General features: G+C 37.9%; 1 protein-coding gene across 1 annotated transcript in view; it reads left to right on the top strand.

Moving 5' to 3' along the window:
- The window catches only part of LOC125241111 (protein obstructor-E-like), a 93,907-nt gene that overhangs the window by 20,066 nt on the left and 52,720 nt on the right, over nucleotides 1-21,121 (top strand). Inside the window, exon 2 of the mRNA XM_048149437.1 lies at nucleotides 17,889-17,935. Coding sequence (XP_048005394.1) covers nucleotides 17,902-17,935 — 34 coding nt within the window. The 5' untranslated portion in view covers nucleotides 17,889-17,901. The remainder of the gene's footprint in view (nucleotides 1-17,888; nucleotides 17,936-21,121) is intronic.

Below are 21,121 nucleotides of genomic sequence, written 5' to 3'. Positions count from 1 at the left end.
CTATACGATATTAGTTGGTATGATAATATGAACCAAGACAGACAATGAATACAAGAATGACAAGATATAATAGCGGCTAGTTTTCGGCCAGTTTTCAGTTTTAGTTAGTAATGAATTGCTATTTATAAACGTGGAATGTTGATCGTTTCTATGATATAATAATAGTAGAAAGTGCGGCATAATCTAGGCATAATAAACAATACTGCATTGCTGCAGAATCTCGGCGTTACGCCGTGGCTTACGTGGGCGACGGTCGCGCGCGATGGTCGCGCGACGGCGATGCGACGCATACGAAATCAAACCTTATCGATATGGAAGTAGACGATGCGATGAAACGCCACGGCGACGGTCGCGCGACCGTCGCCCACGCAAGACACGGCGTTATACGCAGCAGCCAACCATGAGATTGACACTGATGCACGCTGGTGTGAAAGCATCCATGGGAAAGTGTGAGTCTGTTTGTTTGTCCATATTTCACGGCTTGACGGAGAAGAACTGACGTGCTTTTTAAGTGGAGATAGTTGCAGGGATGGAGAATGACATAGGCTACTTTTTCTCTTTCTAACCCCCCACTTCCCTTAAATGGGGGGTGGATTTTTTTATGGAGCATTCCGCAATTTTCGAATTTAACGCGAGCGAAGCCGCGGACAAAAGCTAGTAAATAAAATGTTCTTCAGCTTATAAACAAATATTGAAATCACGTCACAGCTCTACTTCAGCTTTTGGACTTATGTACTTACTGAATATAATATTCATACTTATTTAGCAAACAAAAGATAAACTTAGCTTAGCGTCCAAACAGTTTAAGACATCTTTAAGCACAAGCTTGTCTTTAAGAAGATATTTTAGAGGTTTATTGTTGTAAGTATGGCCGTCCTGTCCCCAACTGTTATCTGGATTACGAAAACTTTCTGAAATTTGTGAAGTCGTTTATGAACACTGTATTTCTTGTTTGTTAAAATGTTTCCGACAAGTATTTCTACTTGTTTTTGTGAATGTATTTATTGATACTTAATATAAATGGAATACTATGGGCCATTTTCTTCAAAGTTGTCCACCCCACTTTTTTTGTAACATGGGTATTTTTTACGCGATTAATACTCAGAATCGCTGATAGGAGAAAAAAATGAGCTCTTTCGATCCTCCGATATGAGAAAAAAAAAAATGTCCCATTTGAAGATTTCCATACGCGTTCATGAGGAAAAAAGTAATAAGTTTATATTTATTAAAAAATATATATTTTTTGAACGGAATTTTTCCATTCCGTTGTTACCACCATACAAAATGTATGCGAGAAAAAATTGCTGTTTCTTTTGATTGCGTTGACATAACGGAGTATTTGGTATGAATTTCAATTTAAACGCGTTTATGAGGAAATGGGTAGTAAGGTTAAAATTATAAAAAAAAATATATTATGTGATGTAACTAAAAATTTATGGTTTTCGTAATTTTTCCTTTATTATGCTATAAGACGTTGCTTCTTACCAAATTTCAAGAAGTTCACGGGAAAAGATTCCTGCAAGTGCGAAATTCTGCAGTTGGCTTAGAAGTTTGATTTTTTCACAGCTTCAAGGGACAGTAGACCTGAGTAATTGATATAAATTTCACATTAAAATTTCTTGACAGACGGACGGACGGATCAGACGGACAAAAAGTGTATAAGGGTTCCGTGGACGGAACTTTGAAAAAAATGGCCTTAATATCTAATCTGAATACATTGAAAATACCATTATTAAAATAAAAAAGTTGGTTATTGCCAAGGTATTGCTTGACATTATTCAAAGATTTCAAAGTCATGTCCACAAAACACGTTTCTTGTTAATATTAAATAGAAATAGTTTATTTCATTTTATCGTTTGTTTTTCTGCATAAATTTTTCAAATAACCAAAAGAAATTTTCGACAGATACGTAGTGATTTTTTTTGTATTTGAGCCTTTTTTTTAAATGTTGTCCACCCCACTTTTTTGTATGAGTAAATTTTTTATGTAGTTTCCACTCAGAATCGAGAGCTCTTTCAATCCTAATAGGAGAAAAAAAGTGTCCCAAGGTTTTTTCCCATTCCGTTACCATTTTTTCATTCATTTTGTACGGCGGTAACGGAATGGAAGGTCTGAAAAATGTGTGGAAATCTTGGGACATTTTTTTCTCCTATCCTATGAATCGCGTAAAATAAAACCACGTTACAAAAAAAGTGGGTGGACAACTTTGAAAAAAAAAATGGTCCATCTATTCAGTAGTCATTTTTGATTGCATTTTTGTCTGCCGTATTTTGATAAAAAATGCACCACATCTTTTTAAAAACTCCTGTTTCTGAATCTACTTCACAATATATATCTTGTACACTGAGATTGTCACACGACATACTCTACATCATTACCAATGCAGTTTCCTTACGATTGTCTCTACTTAATGTTCCTATTTCGTTGATGTCATATCTCACGTTTTTATCGGTACCTATGACAATGCATTACATTTCTAACTAGATAATTTATGTGTATTGATACCCGATGCCTTTTTATAGATTTTGAGTAATATCTAGTATTGTCATGTTGATTCCAAATTGTAATACTTATCAATTGAAACTTGACATGAAGTAAAACTTGGACAATAACTAAGGATCACTTGCACCACCGAAAATGGAGCACCACCATTTAATATGGAATTTGACAGTTGACAGCCCACTAACCTTGAGTTAAGCGCCACCACTACCACCACCACTTAACTCGTGGTTAGTGGGCTGTCAACTGTCAAATTCCATATAAAATGGTGGGTTAACCCTCCATTTTCGTTGGTGCAAGTGGCCCTAAGAGAGAATGGAAGCTTTTGAAAATGTGGTACAGAACACAAATGGAAGGCAGTCGTTGGAGAGATAAGATCATAAAGGAGGTGTTACGAAAATTGAATGTAAGAAGAGCTAGCCTGAAAATAACCAAAAATAGACGAGGAAAAATTATTAGACATTTGACACGACACAACCACTTTTTTAAAACTATTCTGTATTCTGTGAGGAAAATAGGACAAAAGAGAATTTTGAGACTTTGCGCTCGAAACTAAATATCACAGTCGAAAAATAGTTTTTTAAAAACAACATCACTAAGATAAGTAATACTAGTAGGACTCCTGTAGGTGTCTATAATTCTCGTTCACAGCCTACAAACATTATTTAATCGTCTTTGCCTTTGGCTGGTCCGTGGCCACGAGAGCCCATTTGTAATAAAAAAACCGGCCAAGAGCGTGTCGGGCCACGCTCAGTGTAGGGTTCCGTAGTTTTCCGTATTTTTCTCAAAAACTACTGAACCTATCAAGTTCAAAACAATTTTCCTAGAAAGTCAAAAAACGATCTTAGTAAACCCTTATTTATTTTTAAACACCTATCCAATAATATGTATATCACATGTAGGGCTAACAAAACATTCTTTTCCACTTTTTATTTTACCACTTCGTCGGCGTGATTGATATACATATTGGTACCAAATTTCAGCTTTCTAATGCTAACGGTTACTCAGATTATCCGCGGACGAACAGACGGACGGACGGACAGACAGACAGACATGGCGAAACTATAAGGGTTCCTAGTTGACTACGGAACCCTAAAAATCGTTGCCACTAGTAAAGCCTGTCCATTTTATATAAGATCAAGTACATACGAATGTTTTCCGAACTGTGAGGGTACTTGCTGTATACATATGTATTAGTAAAACTTTTCTAAGAGAATTGTAATCCGACGTCTAAATAGTTTCTAAAAAGCTACATTTATACAAGGATATATTTTTTTTAATGCCTAAAATAGAACTGTTTCTTATAAAATACCAAACCTTTAAAGCTTCCTGTATTAAGGTGATTTGAAAAGCAACACCAACGAAGTCTTGGCAGACAACAAAGGAATAAAAGTATTCTCGGCAATCATTTGATACTACAGAAGAGTCTAGACGGAGATGCGGCGGGAAACATCGGATTATTATTTATAAACTGTTATAAAATGTTATAAGATGAAACTAAGGGCCTGTATACACGGAGCGAGTTTATTAGTAATAAAAATCGCATACGAAATCTCGCTCCGTGTATACAGGTCCTATGGGCCTTAAGGGATAAATAATTGTCCGACAGAATAAAAAGGCTCGAGTTATATACACCGAATTTTTTTCGTTAAATTCGACTCGCAATCGTTAAATTAGATTTTTTTTCCTTTACATACATAATAAATGAATTAATTACTGTGAGACTTAATCATAACATTAAAGTCATCAGTGTCAAGTATCTGACGGCACATGTCAAAACAAATAACATAAGAAAGTGGTAAGGGATACCACACACGTGTTCAGTAATTACATTTATTTTTTTAATAATTCTATAACCGTAAGAGTTAGTATACGCTAGTTTCTTAGAGAAACTAATTGTATTTGACCTAAAGAACCTCCCCTTAAAGTTAACGAAATTCAATAAAAACACGGTGTATAAGGTCCCATAGTCCCATACATTGCACGACCCTTTTTTTTCAGAACAGACGATGCATAAATGTCTCAAATTACAAAATTTTCTAACCTTCTTTGGGTGCTTTTGTCCTTATTCGTCATTTTAATACAAAATGTATATTTTTTTTTAATTGAATGTTAGCACACAGAACCCTAAAAAACCTTCTATAAATAACTAGTTGGCACTTAACAAGATTATTAGGTGTATATTGTGTCTAGCTGTCTATTGTATTTGCCTTGCGTAGGTGTCCCATTAATAGATACTTAGATGGGCGGGACCGACCCGCCCGATCGTAAGAAGAGTGACATTTGAAAGATACTATTTGATCCGTATTTGATCAATTGTTATTATACACGACAAAGGCGCCTACGTAGGCAGCCTATAGTGTAGATAAAGTGGATAGTTCAATTGACAGAAGTTGTAATTGTCGAATTATATGAAAGTCTCGCGAAAGTTAACGTTTATCAAATTACCAATTAAACTGTTAGGCAAAATTTTCATCAAATATAATGGCACTAGGCTGGACATTTCTGCCGCATAATGAGTAACCTATGGGCCACGATGACCACGGAGTGGAAGCCCCATAAGTTAAACCGAGGATCCGGCAGACCGCGCAAGCGATAGCGGGGTAACTTGGACCTCTTTTGGACAGACTGGCCAGTTGGAGCTCAAGACCGGGAAGAATAGAAGATGAAAGGGGAGTCCTTTGCTCAGCAGAGGAACAATAAAGTCAAGCATGCCGATCGAAGTATCAGGCGACAACGTGACAAGTTCCTGCAATTTTGCCTAACATACCTAGTAGCGATATCGCTCTATTTATGACGTGAAGTTTACCAACGTGTGTTGCTGGATGTTACCAAACATGTTGAGCGAATTTCAGCAACGTAGCGCTACTTCACTCAACGTCGCTTGATATGTGTCCCGTAATATATCCGTGGCATTGAGTATTGGTAAATTTGGTAATCAATATGTGACGTCAAATTGGGATCAATTTGATCAGTTCGAACGCACCTCAGGCGCACACTTACACATCATAAGTTGGTCAGGCGTTATGTCATATGTGGCGCAATCAGCAAGTAAGGTCGATCCGCGCATGCTAACAAATTCAACCGGTCTTCTTAAGGACTTTCGTAACGTCAATAAGTCAGTGAACTGTTGCTAGGCATGTTGGCTAAGGCGTAGGAATCTTGGAATATCCCGGACATACTTGTAACTTTTAGACAGGTAGGTTATATTTGTTCCACATTTGGACACATATACAGAATTTTGGTATATTTACGTTCAATATTCGTTGTAGTAATCTAAGTAGATAAACAATGGATCGAATATCACAGTCAAATGTGATAACCTTCGTTCGTTCCGCACTAGCATCTCCCGAGATGGCTTGCAAACTCGCATGCGATTTTAGTTACATTGCGGGCTGTTCAGACTACATACAAATTTGCACAGCCATCAAATACCGCAATTTAATAAAACTCGTATGCGAGTTCTCGTATCGTCTAAATAGTCAACTATGTCGACGGAACTTAGTCAACTACGCCGACGCCATTTTCTATCGCGCTGACTAGACTGGTGATGTGCCGTTCCCGGGATTATTCTCTTTCTCTTTTTCTCGGGAATTTTCACCGTGAAAGTAATATTCCTTACTATGGAATTTTCTCTACTTTCACAAATTCGTAATAATGGCACATCTCTAAACTAGACGCAGATGCTTAAAATACGACTCTCGTAATAATGATCGTAATATCATGTTATTAAAGGATATACTTTTGACAAATATGCGCATTATCGTTGATTCTACTCGTACCTATCTACATATGGGGACTCGATTTTAAACTCATTACATTTTTCAAACTTTGCACAGTGACTTTTGGACCAATGCTAAAATCGCGAAAAAAAATTTGGTTGTTCCATAGAGAAATGAGCGGCATCGTCAGTCGAAGTGTATAGAACATCCAAATTTTTTTTTTGTAATTTGAGCATTGATCTCATAATAAAAGTTGTTCATTACGACCTCAAAAGTCACTGTAAATTTGCATTTTATTTCACCGTGTATATATATAGAATGTGATCCAAACTCACGCCGTAACAGATGTAGTATACGAAGTACGGTTTAGTAATAGGCAAATGTTATGTATGCCGGTTCATCAATTATCACACGTTGGTAAACCAGTGTTGTAATGTAACCATCGTTAATGGAATAGACAATGGGCCGTGCAGAACTGCCGAAACTGACCAAATAGATGTCGCAACATTTGATGATAGAGGGACCAAGAGGAAATAAAACGGTTTACGGTATACTACAATAAGTTTTTCGTCAATTTATTATTGTCAAAAGAGGTAGGCAGAGTACAAGATCCTGCTCATTTTTCAGTGCTACTCTTAGTAATTAATTAGTTGTTAATGTTATTCCATCGTCCATATCACAATTGTTGTCTCATAGTTGACATCTAAAACAAAACATAAGGACAGGAGGTGGTGAAATTCTTAGCCAGTCACCATGTCTTTTCACATAAAGTAAAACTTATACCATTATATGCATTACCTATTTAGACCTAAACAATACTTATTTAGATACTACCAGTAATCACACATATTGAGCAGTAGATACTCGATTTAAAAACGTGAGTAACCCGTTTGGATATTATTAGCTTACATATTCGTTTGTGATAGAGTTAGCAGAATCGAATACCTAATCATATGTGACTTAAATCTAGTTTACAAGATTTGACTTCTTTGACATTGCACGATTAATGAAAATCTGCAACTTTAAAACTATGTGTCGTTAATGACTCCCCGATTTAGATGACATAACATGTTTATTATGTTATCAAAATTGAGAAGGGGTCATACAAATAGAAAAGAATAAAGATGATAGGCCAATTAACATCTCAATTGCTATACAGCTTAACAAGTCAACCGCATAACTATAGTTTCTCATATACGAAATCTTCCAAATTGCCAGGTTGGCCAACGTAATAGTAAAAATCATCAACGCAAAGGTCAATTTTATTGCAAACTTGATTATATCTCGTTTGTTTTTGGTCGATTATACTGGCGTTACTTTCTAAAGCTCGCAACTTGCGTGTCAACGTTTAGGTAAAAACGACCTTACAGACTAAGTAGGAAGTTGTGAATTATTTTGAAGAAGTTGTGTTGTGTTATGGAAAAATGTTAGAAAGCTGTTATGGATAGTAAAACTGGTGTAACAATTTGAGGCGAAGCCGAAAATTGTTAATAAAGACGCCACGAGCATTTTTTGACTCAGTTAAACACCGTTGCATACAAACTTTTTCTACGACCAAGCACTTATTTTGAAAGAAAATTATAAATTCAACAAATACCTACTTTCAGTCATCTTATTACGTTAGAACATTCGATGAACGCAGCAGAAAACGATTAGAAAAAACATCTTTAAACTCGCTTTGGGTGTTGCTTTATCGCTAACAGTGTTGTAAGACGTTTGATGATCCCGGACGTTGACGTTTATTTGTAAACTCGTTGCCATAGATTCAGAAATAGGTAGGCACCATTAGTTGTAGAAAAATATAAAGTTTTTAGATTACTGTACCCTCTTAAGACGATACAGGAGGGGTCAATTCTCCATACAAACGCTCTCGACTAGATCCTCCCTGGTTTTTGAAGATAGAGCAATGATTTTTCTCAACACAGATTATTATCATTTTTATCCGTGTCGGACCGTTTTGATTTTTTAGATATTTTTATTTTTAAAGACGCTAGAGCCAATCAAAAATTTCCAATAACGGCCTTTTTCATTATGGCGCAAAAAAACGTGTGATATTTAATATTGGTAACAATTAGCCAAAAAAGCTAAACGGTCCGACACAGGTTATTTAATTGTTATTCAGATTTTCAAATTTCGTTCCGATTGATTAAGTTTTGGAGGAGGAAATAGTCGAGAGCGGAACCTCGATTTTAAAAAGTTTTTCGCAATATCTTTTAACTGACTTGTTCTTAATGGTCAATTTTTTTTCGATAAATCTAGTTAATAACACTAGTTTATTTCACTAAAATTCCCAAATTGAAAGGGGGGCTTCTTTACATTTTAGAATTTTCGCTCCTGTAGCGTCTTAACATCTTGTTGGACATTACTCTAGACACAATAGAAAGAACAATGGGATTACGCCTATAGGCGAGGCGTTTAGTGTCCTCCAAGGTGTTAAGTTCTTCTGCACAGTCAACCAATTGGAACCCTAGGCCACTACACAACCATGTCAAAATGACAAGCCGTAAGAGATTTCTTACAATCTGATTTATAACTTCACTATGTCATAGTTCTACAGTGGCCTAGAGTTGACTGTATATTATAATTTTGTATACATACACTGAGAGAAATTTGCATTGTGAATTTAACAAGTTCGACTTGTTGCGGTTTATCCGTTTGAATCAGGCAAACGTATGTTTAAAACAATATGTGTCAGGTTGTTTTTATAAAATCGACTTGTTGATTCAAATATATTGCCGATTCAAATGACAAGTAGCTTGTTGTTTGAACCAAAGAGCACGTAGGCGCTATTTTAACCAAAAAACTTGTTGAACGAACATCAAAACTGGTTGTATTTTCTCTCAGTGTACCTAGCTATTCCAAAGTCTACTTTAAACTTGTATTGATTTAAAAATGGATCTAAATCCAAAAACAAAACAATTAATTTTGGGTCCCTTAGTGGTTACAATTTACAGAAATTGCTTTTCGCTCCCATGATGAAACTTTGAAAACAAAGTCAAATAAAGGGTCGTCGCTGTATATCAAATTTATATCAAGTAAAAATATTTTTCGCAACGTCAATTTTCAGAGAGTATGGAAAAGTGGTTCCCTTTATACTTCGTAACGCTTTTCAAGCCGTCGCGTCGGTAACGCCTGCGACATGACGTGACATGACATCCTTTGATAGAGTTAAATACACGCCTCTACATATGAGTATAGGCATAGGAAAGTATATGACGACATTTTAGGCATTTTTTATCAATAACTTATTTACATGAACGAATTTGCACATGCAGGTAATCTAAGACTAAAAATAAAACTTTAATAGCTAGCTTATATTTGAAAGCAGCAATGATTTAGGTACTATTACAAATTAAATAGATAAGTACGAGTACATCTACTTCTTTCAATGAGTAACTCAGGGGCATATTTACCCTAGAACTGGCCATAGCTCTGAGAGAAAGGTTTTTGTGGGAGCAGGGTACGTAGTCGAATGGCACAAACGCTCACGAAACGAAACGCTCGTAGATATCACTATCACTATCGATTGTGCGTATTGGCGTGACAGTGCCGGACTACCTTTCGCGGCATTTCGTTTTCGTCTCGCGTCGGAGAAATGCCATTCAGCTACGCACGCTGGCATGCAAGTTTATTATCATATAATATTTATTAATATGTTTTCCCAAAATGGGGCGGCAAGATTAACTGATCCTATTTTATAAGCTTAACTAGGTAGTTATTATAATTATTAATATGTACCTATTACTGAAACATTAAAAAAATGCGTGCCCAATTTGGCCGTATTGGTTTTACTTACGGGCTATGAAATATATTTACGTGTAATACACCACAAGCGTGTACAATGTGTTATTGTCTGGCGGATCATGTTCCATTAAAACCCGCTTTAACTATAAATAAATGAGTAGAGAACTGGTAATCCTAACAATTTCGTTTCAAACAAATGGAGTAGAAACTAGTAAACCGAACCGAACATTTTGCGGCTTTCCTCGTTTAAAGTGCCTTTTGCTGCAAATGTAACAAAGTCCTTTTCTGTCCTGCGGCCGGAATGCGTCAAATTTCAGGCTGCTGCGCTAAACGTAGTTACCGCTTCCCGTCGAAAAGAAAACAGATGACAGTCATGTTTGTTGACCTTCGCTACGCCGACAAAAGGCGTAGGTATATAGGAAAACTATTTAGTTCGTCAGATTATTAAAAAAATATTACTTGTGATCGCAGACAGTTCTTAGGTATGTACCTAATCTACTATTTCATCCAATACCAAAATAAAATTCTGATAAAATGGTCCTTGTTGTCCATGAAGCAGGACCCTTTAGCCATGGAATGTCACATGTACGAACAAACATGCAATGCCAGATTAGTAATGAATAATGTGTGTGTAATAACATGTTACGCAATTGACAAGCAAATTAATACCTACGTGCAATTGATGTTTTATTAATGACTGGATCGAATACATAATAAATATGAATATGACCGCATTTGGTTAGTAGCTGTTTTTTTGTACAGTGCGTGTACAGTGCGTATTAAGTACACTGGAACCCTTACCACGACTAGTATATATTTATTCTTGGGAAATTTCCTTCCGTAGGGAATATTCCCCGCTTGGAGAATTTTTCCGGGACCGGTACATCACTAACCAACCACTAGTCACTGACAGTGACATATGAATCATTATCATCCTTGCGTTATCCTGGCATTTGCCACGGCTCATGGGAGCCTGGGGTCCGCTTTTGACAACTAATCCCAAGATTTGGCGTAGGCACTAGTTTTTACGCAAGCGACTGCCATCTGACCTTCCAACCTGAAGGGTAACTAGGCCTTATTGGGATTAGTACGGTTTCCTCACGATATTTTCCTTCACCGAAAAGCGACTGGCAAATATCAAATGACAGTGACATATGAATATATTTTGTAATATCTGCATAACTAGCTTCCTTTCTTCGAGCGTGTGTTGATTATTGTTTTAAAAATTGCTTATAAATAAAGCATAATTAGGTACTGAGGTTTATGCTTAGTCTTAGTTTTTATTGGTGATAGAGATGGGCCGAATACGGACTTAGCCGAATACGAATATTAGTGCGTTTTCACATTATCCGATCCGATATCGGATGTTGAAGGATTTCAATAGAAAAAATCCAAGATGGCGCCTGTAATGTATGGAATATCGGTCCGACATCCGATATCGGATCGGATAATGTGAAAACGCACTTAGCCCGAACATTCGGTTCAGCTGTTACCGAACCGAACATTCGGCCGAGTAATCGGTTGCGCCATATTTTAGATTCTGGCTTAAAGTTAAAAACTTTTCAATGATTGGTAATGGGTCCATTTATCTTACTAAGGGCATATGACATATCGCTTTGAAAATATGTCGTTTTTATTTGACACTAACGGCCCAGCCACGACATTGGTCTAAGCGCGATAGCGGTGAGCGGCAGCCATACGTGAGAATGAAAAGTCCCTTCGCTGTGTCTCGCTCCAATGTATGGCCGCCGCTCACCGCTGCCGCGCTTAGACCAATGTCGTGGCTATGCCGTAACCCAAAATTGATCCAATTCGCCACGGTCTACTCTATAAGTTGAAATTATTTACCAATGCGGACCTCAGGCTTTCATGAAATGCAGGGATAACGCAAGGAAGTGGTCAAACGTCTACCTATTCATACTAAAAAAAAAAAAAAAGTTCTGCAGATCTTAGCGAATATGTCTGTGTCAAACCCGTGGCAAGTTTAATGGTATTTGGGCGACAGTAAACGAACAGAGAAAAACCTACTCCAAGTTACTGCATTCTTTGCGGTTGTCACGGATTGCGGATATTACACGATTAATCATTCTGTTATGTCATTTTAACGGCTTTAAGAACAAGCATGAGGAATTTCGTCACTACTTTTAAAAAATCTCGTATCTCACGCTGTTCCTCAAAGTTAAAAGGCAGTAAGTCTATATGCATTCCATACATACTTACTACAATTTTCTTTTCATTGACAGACGAAGATACAAGTTTTTTTAAAAGTAGTGACGATTTGATACATTGACGCGCTGTCTTATCTCTGTAAGGCCTACTTGCACCAACCACTTAACTCAGGGTTAGTGGGCTGTCATCTGTCAAATTCCATACAAAATAGTTGGTTAACCCACGGGTTAACCCTCCATTTTCGTTGGTGCAAGAGGCCCTAAAATTTTCTGTCCCTCTAACACAGCGAGCAGTTGCGTAATTTCAAAAATAAAACGAAGAATAACCATTTTTGGTTTCATATTGGCAAACTAACTATTCAATCTACAGGCCAACTTATCGATATAAAGATTATCTGTCTATTATCTATTTCTATAACTAATAAATAAATGATCATAATGCTGGATCTCCTACTATAAAAACCGAGCGTGTCTCTAAAGACACAATCAAAAATATATTCTTGCTTTTACATTAACCGTGTAAATATTTTATGTAGATATCAAAACCTCGTTTTACGCGTAAAAAAGACATGACTCGACTATAAATACAAAGAACGTTGCCCCGCACTCCATCTAGATTAAACGAGATTTTGATCTCGCTTCTTTAAAAAGAAAACTCTGAGGTGTTTTTATTAATAAACCGCTTCTTTGTGGCCCGTGGATCATGCTTAGTGTAGGGTCCGAGTAAAGTTGTGACGGCCTCATTGCACATACTTTAGAGCCATTACTAGCATCACCCAACGCCGTCTAGTCTACTTAGGGCCAGTTGCATCAACCACATTTGACAGACACATCATCGTCACTCAGCAGATGTCTATGGAACTTCCCATGCAATAATATTTAACGAACGCTTGCAACCGGCCCTTAGTCTATGACAGCTGTCGCTACTTTGGTGCAACGTCGGCCCAAATACGCTACAACATATTGTTTAACCCCTGACGCAAAAACGACGTGTTATTAAGTTTGACGTGTCTGTCTGTCTGTCTGTTTGTTTGTCTGTCTTTGTCTATCTGTGGCATCGTAGCTCCCGAATGGATGAACCGATTTAGATTTTTTTTGTCTGAAAGCTGAGTTAGTCGGGAGTGTTCTTAGCCATGTTTCATGAAAATCAGTCTACTATGTCGCGGTCGGGGGTTTTTTCAAATTTAAATTTTTCGTACCGTTTAGTCAAAGACTGTGGTAAAAGCTTACGCGACGCTCGGGAGACGGACTGGTGAATGAAGTGGACGAAACGGTAAATAATACGAGTAAATACTAAATAGTATGAGAATCGCTTACCAAAACGATTTGATGGCTTGCTATCAGAAAATGGTACCAGAATGTTTTAAAACGTTTCTTGTGTTCAATACAGAGCCAGATCAAACGTTGTCTCTCGCACTATAATATTTTAGTGTTCGCATCGCAAGCATTTTGCTGTTTTTTATGTAGGTACATATTCTTTTGTGAGTTTTAAATTAATAAAACCTACCGCTTATGCTTTTAAGCGCGTCCCATATAAAATTTAAGCGAAGAAATTTTACATTAAATATTCTTGAAAGTAAGTTCGTAATCTTGGCTGTTACTAATAAATATTAGATAAAGCGTTAACTTATTATAAATGAACAATTATATGCATTACTTCCAGTGACAATTTGATATGTATTCTCTGAAGAGGAACGACGTATTATTAAGCTATAATATAATTTATTGAATTTAATTTCCATACAGTACCTAGTCTGTTAATATCTCCCTATCGTCACAGAATATATAATAGTACAAGTACAGAAGGCTAACTCCCTTTGATATTCACACAATGCCACCAATCTAAATTCATACCTACATTAACAATCGGACCGCACGCGAGCAGCTGACATTGAATTCTATTGCGTGGCGCGAAGGTCGTCACCAGTGTCACCACTGAATGGGCCGCGAACTCGCGGCCCCCGGCATGTACTTGTAGCGCGGCGATAGAATTCGGAGTAAGCAGTCATCTCATCTCATCCATCAGATCGCTAATTACCCTTCGAGCGCGTTTGCGCCACCGGCGATGTTGGCTTTCACTTGCGAAATATTTTTTTCCGAGGACGCGCCGTGATGCAACCACTATGCGTGCCGGACGTTGACATGTTTGGATTCTTGATAGTAGGGAAATATTAGGCTATGTCTTACGGCGACTATTCGATTCGATATTTTCTCGTAACCGGTTTTACCGTATGCGAGACAGCCGTTCACACTAGGTCCATTCGGATTTTTCCCGCATGCAATCGGCAATTCATCTTCCATTCGCCAATGACGTCACAAACATAACGTGTACGAGAAACCAGTGTGCCCGTGTGAACGAATCAACGTAAACATAAGCGCCACTCGCATTCGATAAAGTCGTCACGAGAATCTCGCACTCCCGATAGCAAGACCCTACGGTATAAGGTAAAAAATATGTCTCGAACACTAGATTTTCTCGCATGGACGTCGTGTGATCGATTTACAGAGTTGCCATACATATTTTACTGTTACTACGATATTCGATAAAATCTCGTACACCGGGTATACGGGAAAAATTGCTCCATGTGAACGTAGCTTTACAAACCTAGTGCCTTAGGGCCAGTTGCATCAGTCACAGGTACCTAGCAGTAAAATTTGCGAACGCTATATTCGGTAACGGACGGTTTGGTGCAACCGACCCTTAGTGCGTTTTCACATTATCCGATCCGACATCGGATGTAGGAAGGGTTTCAAAGGAAAAAATCAAAGATGGCGGCGTAAATGTTTGGGATATCAGCACGACATCCGATATCGGAACGGATAATGTAAAAACGCACTTAAAGTGAGGTATCTTGTTTTCTATATATGAGGGATCCGGGAGTATGCGGCAGCGGGCTGAAAATTGACGGATTCCAACGAAAAAAACATCTCACAAGCAAGATCGCTTGCCAGAACTGCATACTAAGGTGCATTAGGATAATTTCGAAACTCATATAAAAACCACCATTATTTCCGTCATATCAAGATTATCAAGATTACCCTTACGAAATTAGATAGCCGAGCATTTCTGTGATTCGAAATTACCCTAATGCACCTTACCTATACCTAATGTTTACCATGTTTGACGCTATCAAAAAACCAAAGCATGTTCTGCATAAGGCTTTACCTAGAATTGTCTTGATCTACATTCAAGTAGAAATAGAGGGCACAAAGCAAGGTCAGAGCATTGTCTCGTATCAGAAACGTTCACGTATGCACTAGATATTTACCTACTAGGGATGTACCGACTAGCGGTTAAGCCGACTAGGCCGACTACCGACTAGTGGGCGCCTGTGTGGCCGATTAGTCGGCTAGTCGGCCAGAACATAATAATTTTTTGACTAAATTAAGTAGAACTTTTGGTCCTTCGTCCGCGATTTTAATTATTTTTTATTATAGGTCTACAGGAATATTTATGTAGGCACTGCCTAATATCCTGCCTATGAAACCGATAGTCCTAGGTAGGACAGTTATATCTGTGATGATCACGAAGTTTTGATCTTTTGTCTAACAAGAGCATAACGAATAGGTACGTTGATACAACCATATTAGCGGTTAATTTATTTTTGTACTATTTTTCTGTCACTTAGTGCCGACTAATCGGCCTTTTTTGCCGACTAGTCGCCGCGCCGACTGCAAAAGTGGCCGGATAGTCGGCTTTCTCGACTAGTCGGCACATCCCTAGTACCTACTCGTTACACCGGTTTGCTATTTTAGATGAAGCTTGACATATAACTGGTACCTACTTACTAAAATATATTACGAAGCATGTAAAGTCTCACCAAAAAGAGTAACATTAAAAAGTGGCACCATTATACACCGTGTTTTTTTTTGTTTTCCGTTAAATTCGACACGTCGTTAGGTTCATTATCAGAAACCGCCTGTATACCACTTTTAATTAAAAAAATCATCTTCATCATTTTCATTCATAATAAATGAATTTATTAGTGTGAGAGACCCTTAATAATTATATTCAAGTTGACAGGTCACTTGACACTTCAAGTGATTGACGGCACATGTCAAAACAAATAACACTAGGAATTGGTAAAGGCTGTCACACACGTGTTCAGTAATTTTCTTAATATTTTTAATAACTCGATAACCGTAAATATAAGACGCTTGTTTCTTACAGAAATTAATAGTATTTGATCTAAGAACCTTCCCTTAAAGTTAACGGAATCCAATAAAAACAGGGCGTAGTGTCATCCCTTTCAAATCAACATGTGTGACAAAGCGGGACGACACTACTAGGTACCTACTACCTACCTGGGTATTTTTTTTGATAATGTTCTTTCTCTTTCTATTTGATGTGTCTATTTATAGATAGCTGTATTTTATGTTAAATAAGTTTTGCCTGAGACTAGATTGAAATTGGCAGGAGCTGTCATTATCAATTTACCAGGCTGTGACAAATAGGACTACGAGTCATCATCCTCCTTGCGTTATCCCGGCATTTGCCACGGCTCATGAGAGCCTGGGGTCCGCTTTGACAACTAATCCCAAGATTTGGCGTAGGCACTAGTTTTACGAAAGCGATTGCCATCTGACCTTTCAACCTGAAGGGTAACTAGACCTTATTGGAATTAGTCCGGTTTCCTCACGATGTTTTCCTTCACCGGAAAGCAACTGGCAAATATCAAGTGACATTTCGCACCGAAAAACTCATTGGCACTTACCGCTAGGCTACCAGCGCATTACAAATAGGACTACGAGTACCTTTAAATGAAGAGGTTACAGGTTTAGATAATGAAAACTTTGAGTATGAAAAGCTTCGTAAAAACGATGGGTGGCGCCACAGTACCACACATCTCAGACACTGGCGATCAAATATATGAAAGAGACGGGTTCCTGGCACACATTCTAAGCTTGTATAGGTAAACGCGTACCATGCTTGTATGAGTGAGATATGACAGATCGACTGTTCGCGTTTTTGACAGGCGGTAACTGTGAGGTAACCGAGAGGGGGTGAGCGGCACTTTCAGCGGGGAGCGAGAGTGGCCATACTGTACGATAGTACTCTTTATTATACTGTGACAGTACCTAGAATCTATTAAGCAATCTGGAGTGATTTGCTACTGTAATTTATTGACACTTTTGCTGCTCTACGCCTGTTAAGATATCTGATTATTCCACGGACTGGATGAAGGCTAGACTCATACAACTGACCTGCAGGGCTATCATGGTTCCAATTTTATCACTTATCCACGTGGATAAGACATCTGTCACTCTCACACTGACATACTTGCTAGAACGTGACGGATGCTTTATCCACATAGACAAATGATAAAATTGCAAGCGTAATTGGCAGGCTGAGTCGATGTTTTGCATAGGGTGGACGTACGCTCGCCCGCTCCGCTGCACGCCCCGCCGAACGCTCCGTTCCGACCGTCCACTCACGGCTCAGCCACGACATTGGTCTAAGCGCGACAGCGGTGAGCGGCAGCCATACGTGCGAATGAAAAGTCCCATCGCTGTGTCTCGCTCCAATGTATGGCCGCCGCTCACCGCTGTCGCGCTTAGCCCAATGTCGTGGCTGAGCCTTCAGGCCTTACACTAAATTAATGTATCGACTTCAATGAATCTTTCTTGGACGAAGCTTGTTGCGTGCGTCTAGTTCACAGCCCTAGCTACTCTCTCAATTATAAGTATTATAATAACATAAGTTCCTTAAAGCGTTTTCAGAAGACAATAATTGATTAAAACGTTATTGTTTCAGGTCACACAACATAATGTCACAAAGAAGGCTACTGGTTGGCGCCATTGGTAAGTTTAATTTGAATTTGCTTCTATTTTAAGATCAAATACACAACAGCATTGAAAATTGGTCCGAAAAGGGGAAAAAATATACGACGACATTTGGATCCTGTCCGAAGCTACGCCAGTGCGGCAAATGTAGTAGAAATCTTTCTGTCAGGGTTTTCGACATTTACGGTAATAATCCAGTCGGAGAAATCACACAAAAATCACACAAAAATATTGCGGCAGTAGTGCATTTGCGGCTGAAATCAAAATGTAATCACTCTTACATTGTAACCTATACAAATAGACTTTTACCTGGAAAGTGGTTCGGTAATTTTTCGCTCGAAATCCAATTTAGAGCAAGCCCCAGGAGAAATCCACGAGACAAACTCAGGAAGTATAAATATCTAAGCAAACTCGGTGTGGTGTGAAAAACCTTACTAATACCAAAACAACTTCAACTGTCGCTCTTGATATGCTAAAAACCACCTTCGTTTGACGCGGTTAAAAGTTACTATGAATAATCTAAGACCCGGATGTGTCGTTTAGATATGACTGTAAGGGATTATTTTGATCCGCTTATAGTTTCGGTATTCTAAAAATGTAATCTGCATGTATCTGCCCGGTTTGTACACGATTTGTCAAATATTAGATCTAGAGAGGATATGGGTCGGAAATGTCACTGTCAGAAATGAACATTTTCAAATAAACACGTCAGTTTTGACATATCGTGCTTAGAGCTAATATCTGGCATTATTTATTTATTATTTATATATGTAAAAAACATGTTTACATGACCTTACAGTATAACCAATGCGTCACGAAACTTAGATAACAAAAACAAAGAGAGAAAAAGACAAAAAAAGAGAACAAGAAAAAGAAAATTAATTAATTCATTTGGGCGATGACGTTACAGCGTGGCTCCGTTGCGTCGTTTGCTCCGGTGTAGGATTAGGAACTACTTCGATAGCATGGACACATGGATTTCCCCGTATGTATTGAGAATGTGTCGTAGGGGTAAAACGACAACGGGTCATGATTAGCACTGAATGGGTTGATAATTAATCCACAATTCTTTAAAAAGTAACTGAATCGTTTAGGAAGATTTCCTTATAATATACCTATGATAATCTAAAATCTTCACTCTGCATATTGTATAAATGTATAACTTTATACATAAAGCAAAGCTTGTACAATGGGTGCTAGGCGACGATATACATACTCAAATAGATAAATACATACTTATACACATAGAAAACATCCATGACTCAGGAACAAATATCATCACACAAACTAAATAACAAATTACATTTAAAATAATTACTTGTTAATTTTTCCAGCTTAGAAGAAGGAAAGAACTCCCAATTTGCATGACATAAATAGTACATTACATCAGAGGCCGGGAAAATGAGGATTTCCGGCCAAGTGCGAGCGAGGCCGGATAGGGATACGAGGCCGGGAATCCGTTTTCACGCCGAGGCATGTATAGTGCTTTTCTCAAACATACAATGAAATAAAAAAAAATGCTCTAAAGGACAATATTTTATAAAAAAAAGTTACTTTGCAGGCTTAGGCCTAAAAAATAATATGAAATCCCTTTACAGTCCTCTCGAGTTGTTGCGCCCAAAAAGCGATACTTCCCAGCCCATTTTAAGGAACGTAAACACAATATTTCATTGCGTGTTTGAGAAAATGCAATTTTCCCTTTTTGAACAATCAAGAAAGCCCTTGCCATCTGGTGTGGTGAAGATATTAAAATGTAACCAAATTCTATTTATACCTAACGAGATGTTGGGTATCTAATCTAAACTCAATTAAGCTCGACAACTTTAGAACTTACTTTAATTGTTATTACTTTTTGTTCAGTTTATTTTCGGTCTCTGATAAATTTACGCCAGTAATTAGAGAAGAGGAAAGGGGACGTCCATTCTCCAGACAAACCTAGTCCTCATTTTCCTCCCAGCCATTGTCATTTTAGAAAATATTTTGTTCTTCGCCGGAAAGCGTCAAATTTCAGGCCGCTGGGCTAAATGAAGGTACCGCTTCGCGGCTTCGACGAACAGAAAAATTGTATACAGCTCTTGCCCATTAATAAGAAAGCCCAGATCACATGCTTGTTGTTGTCGGCTTCGCCTGGGCCGACAATGACATGTTATCTCATCTGAGATGTTTCTTACTTTACTGACCTAGGTAGGTACTAATCTAATATGTATTACGTTATTTAATTTGACTATACTATGATTGCTCCTACGTTTGATTTTATTCAGTGAGGAATTTGATAATTGTAAAAAATTTGCAACGTAAAACAGTTTTCATACATACTTACATATTTTTTTTAATAATCTGGACCGATATCCCATACCTTTAAGTCGCCATCTTTGATTTCTGCCTTTGAAATCCTTCCTACATCGGATATCGGATCGGATAATGTGAAAACGCTCTAACACAATTGTAAAAACGTAGGGGTAACCTGCGAGTAATAAAAGTAATTACGTATATGAAAATGTTATCAATACATCCATACTTATATATTAATATTATAAATGGGAAAGTGTGTGTGTCTGTTTGTTTGTCCGTCTTTCACGGCAAAACGGAGCGACGAATTGACGTGATTTTTATAATGGAGATAGTTGAAGGGATGGAGAGTGACATAGGCTACATTTTGTCTGTTTCTAACGCGAGCGATGCCGCGGGAAAAAGCTAGTTTACAATAAAGTTAAAATCTGGGGAGAAGACTACTGTTTTACAAAAAGGTGATTCGGGTCGTCCTCCTTAAGAGTTCAGGCGAAAATGGTAGAAAAAGTTTGTATCGCGATTTCAAGATGTCACTCTTCACGCCTACTCTCTGGAGTTTACGTCACAATGTCGGGAAATGATGTCTGAGTCGGAATAAAAGTTCTGTGAAGTTTGTTTAGGAGATATTATCAATATTTTCACTTCGTAACAAATTCCGATAACTATACGTATTTAGTAAGCCAAAGAGGATCGAGTATTATAGAGAGTTACTGTAAAAGTAAAATGTGTCATCACAGTGCATAGACTGCCATCTCTTGACACAGGCTTAAAACTTTTGAACCTCAGTTTTGACAATTTGGTCCATATTCTTAGCTCAATATGTGTTAAAATGTCAAATATTAATATTAGCGCCATCTAGCTGAGCGTACCCCAAAGGTGTAATGCCATCTAGGCCACCGCACCTTTTGCTGTATG

Source organism: Leguminivora glycinivorella, chromosome Z, assembly GCF_023078275.1.
Source record: "Leguminivora glycinivorella isolate SPB_JAAS2020 chromosome Z, LegGlyc_1.1, whole genome shotgun sequence".
Taxonomy (NCBI): Eukaryota; Metazoa; Arthropoda; class Insecta; order Lepidoptera; family Tortricidae; genus Leguminivora; species Leguminivora glycinivorella.
Note: the sequence above shows the minus strand (reverse complement) of the source record. Positions and strands in the feature narration are given on the sequence as shown.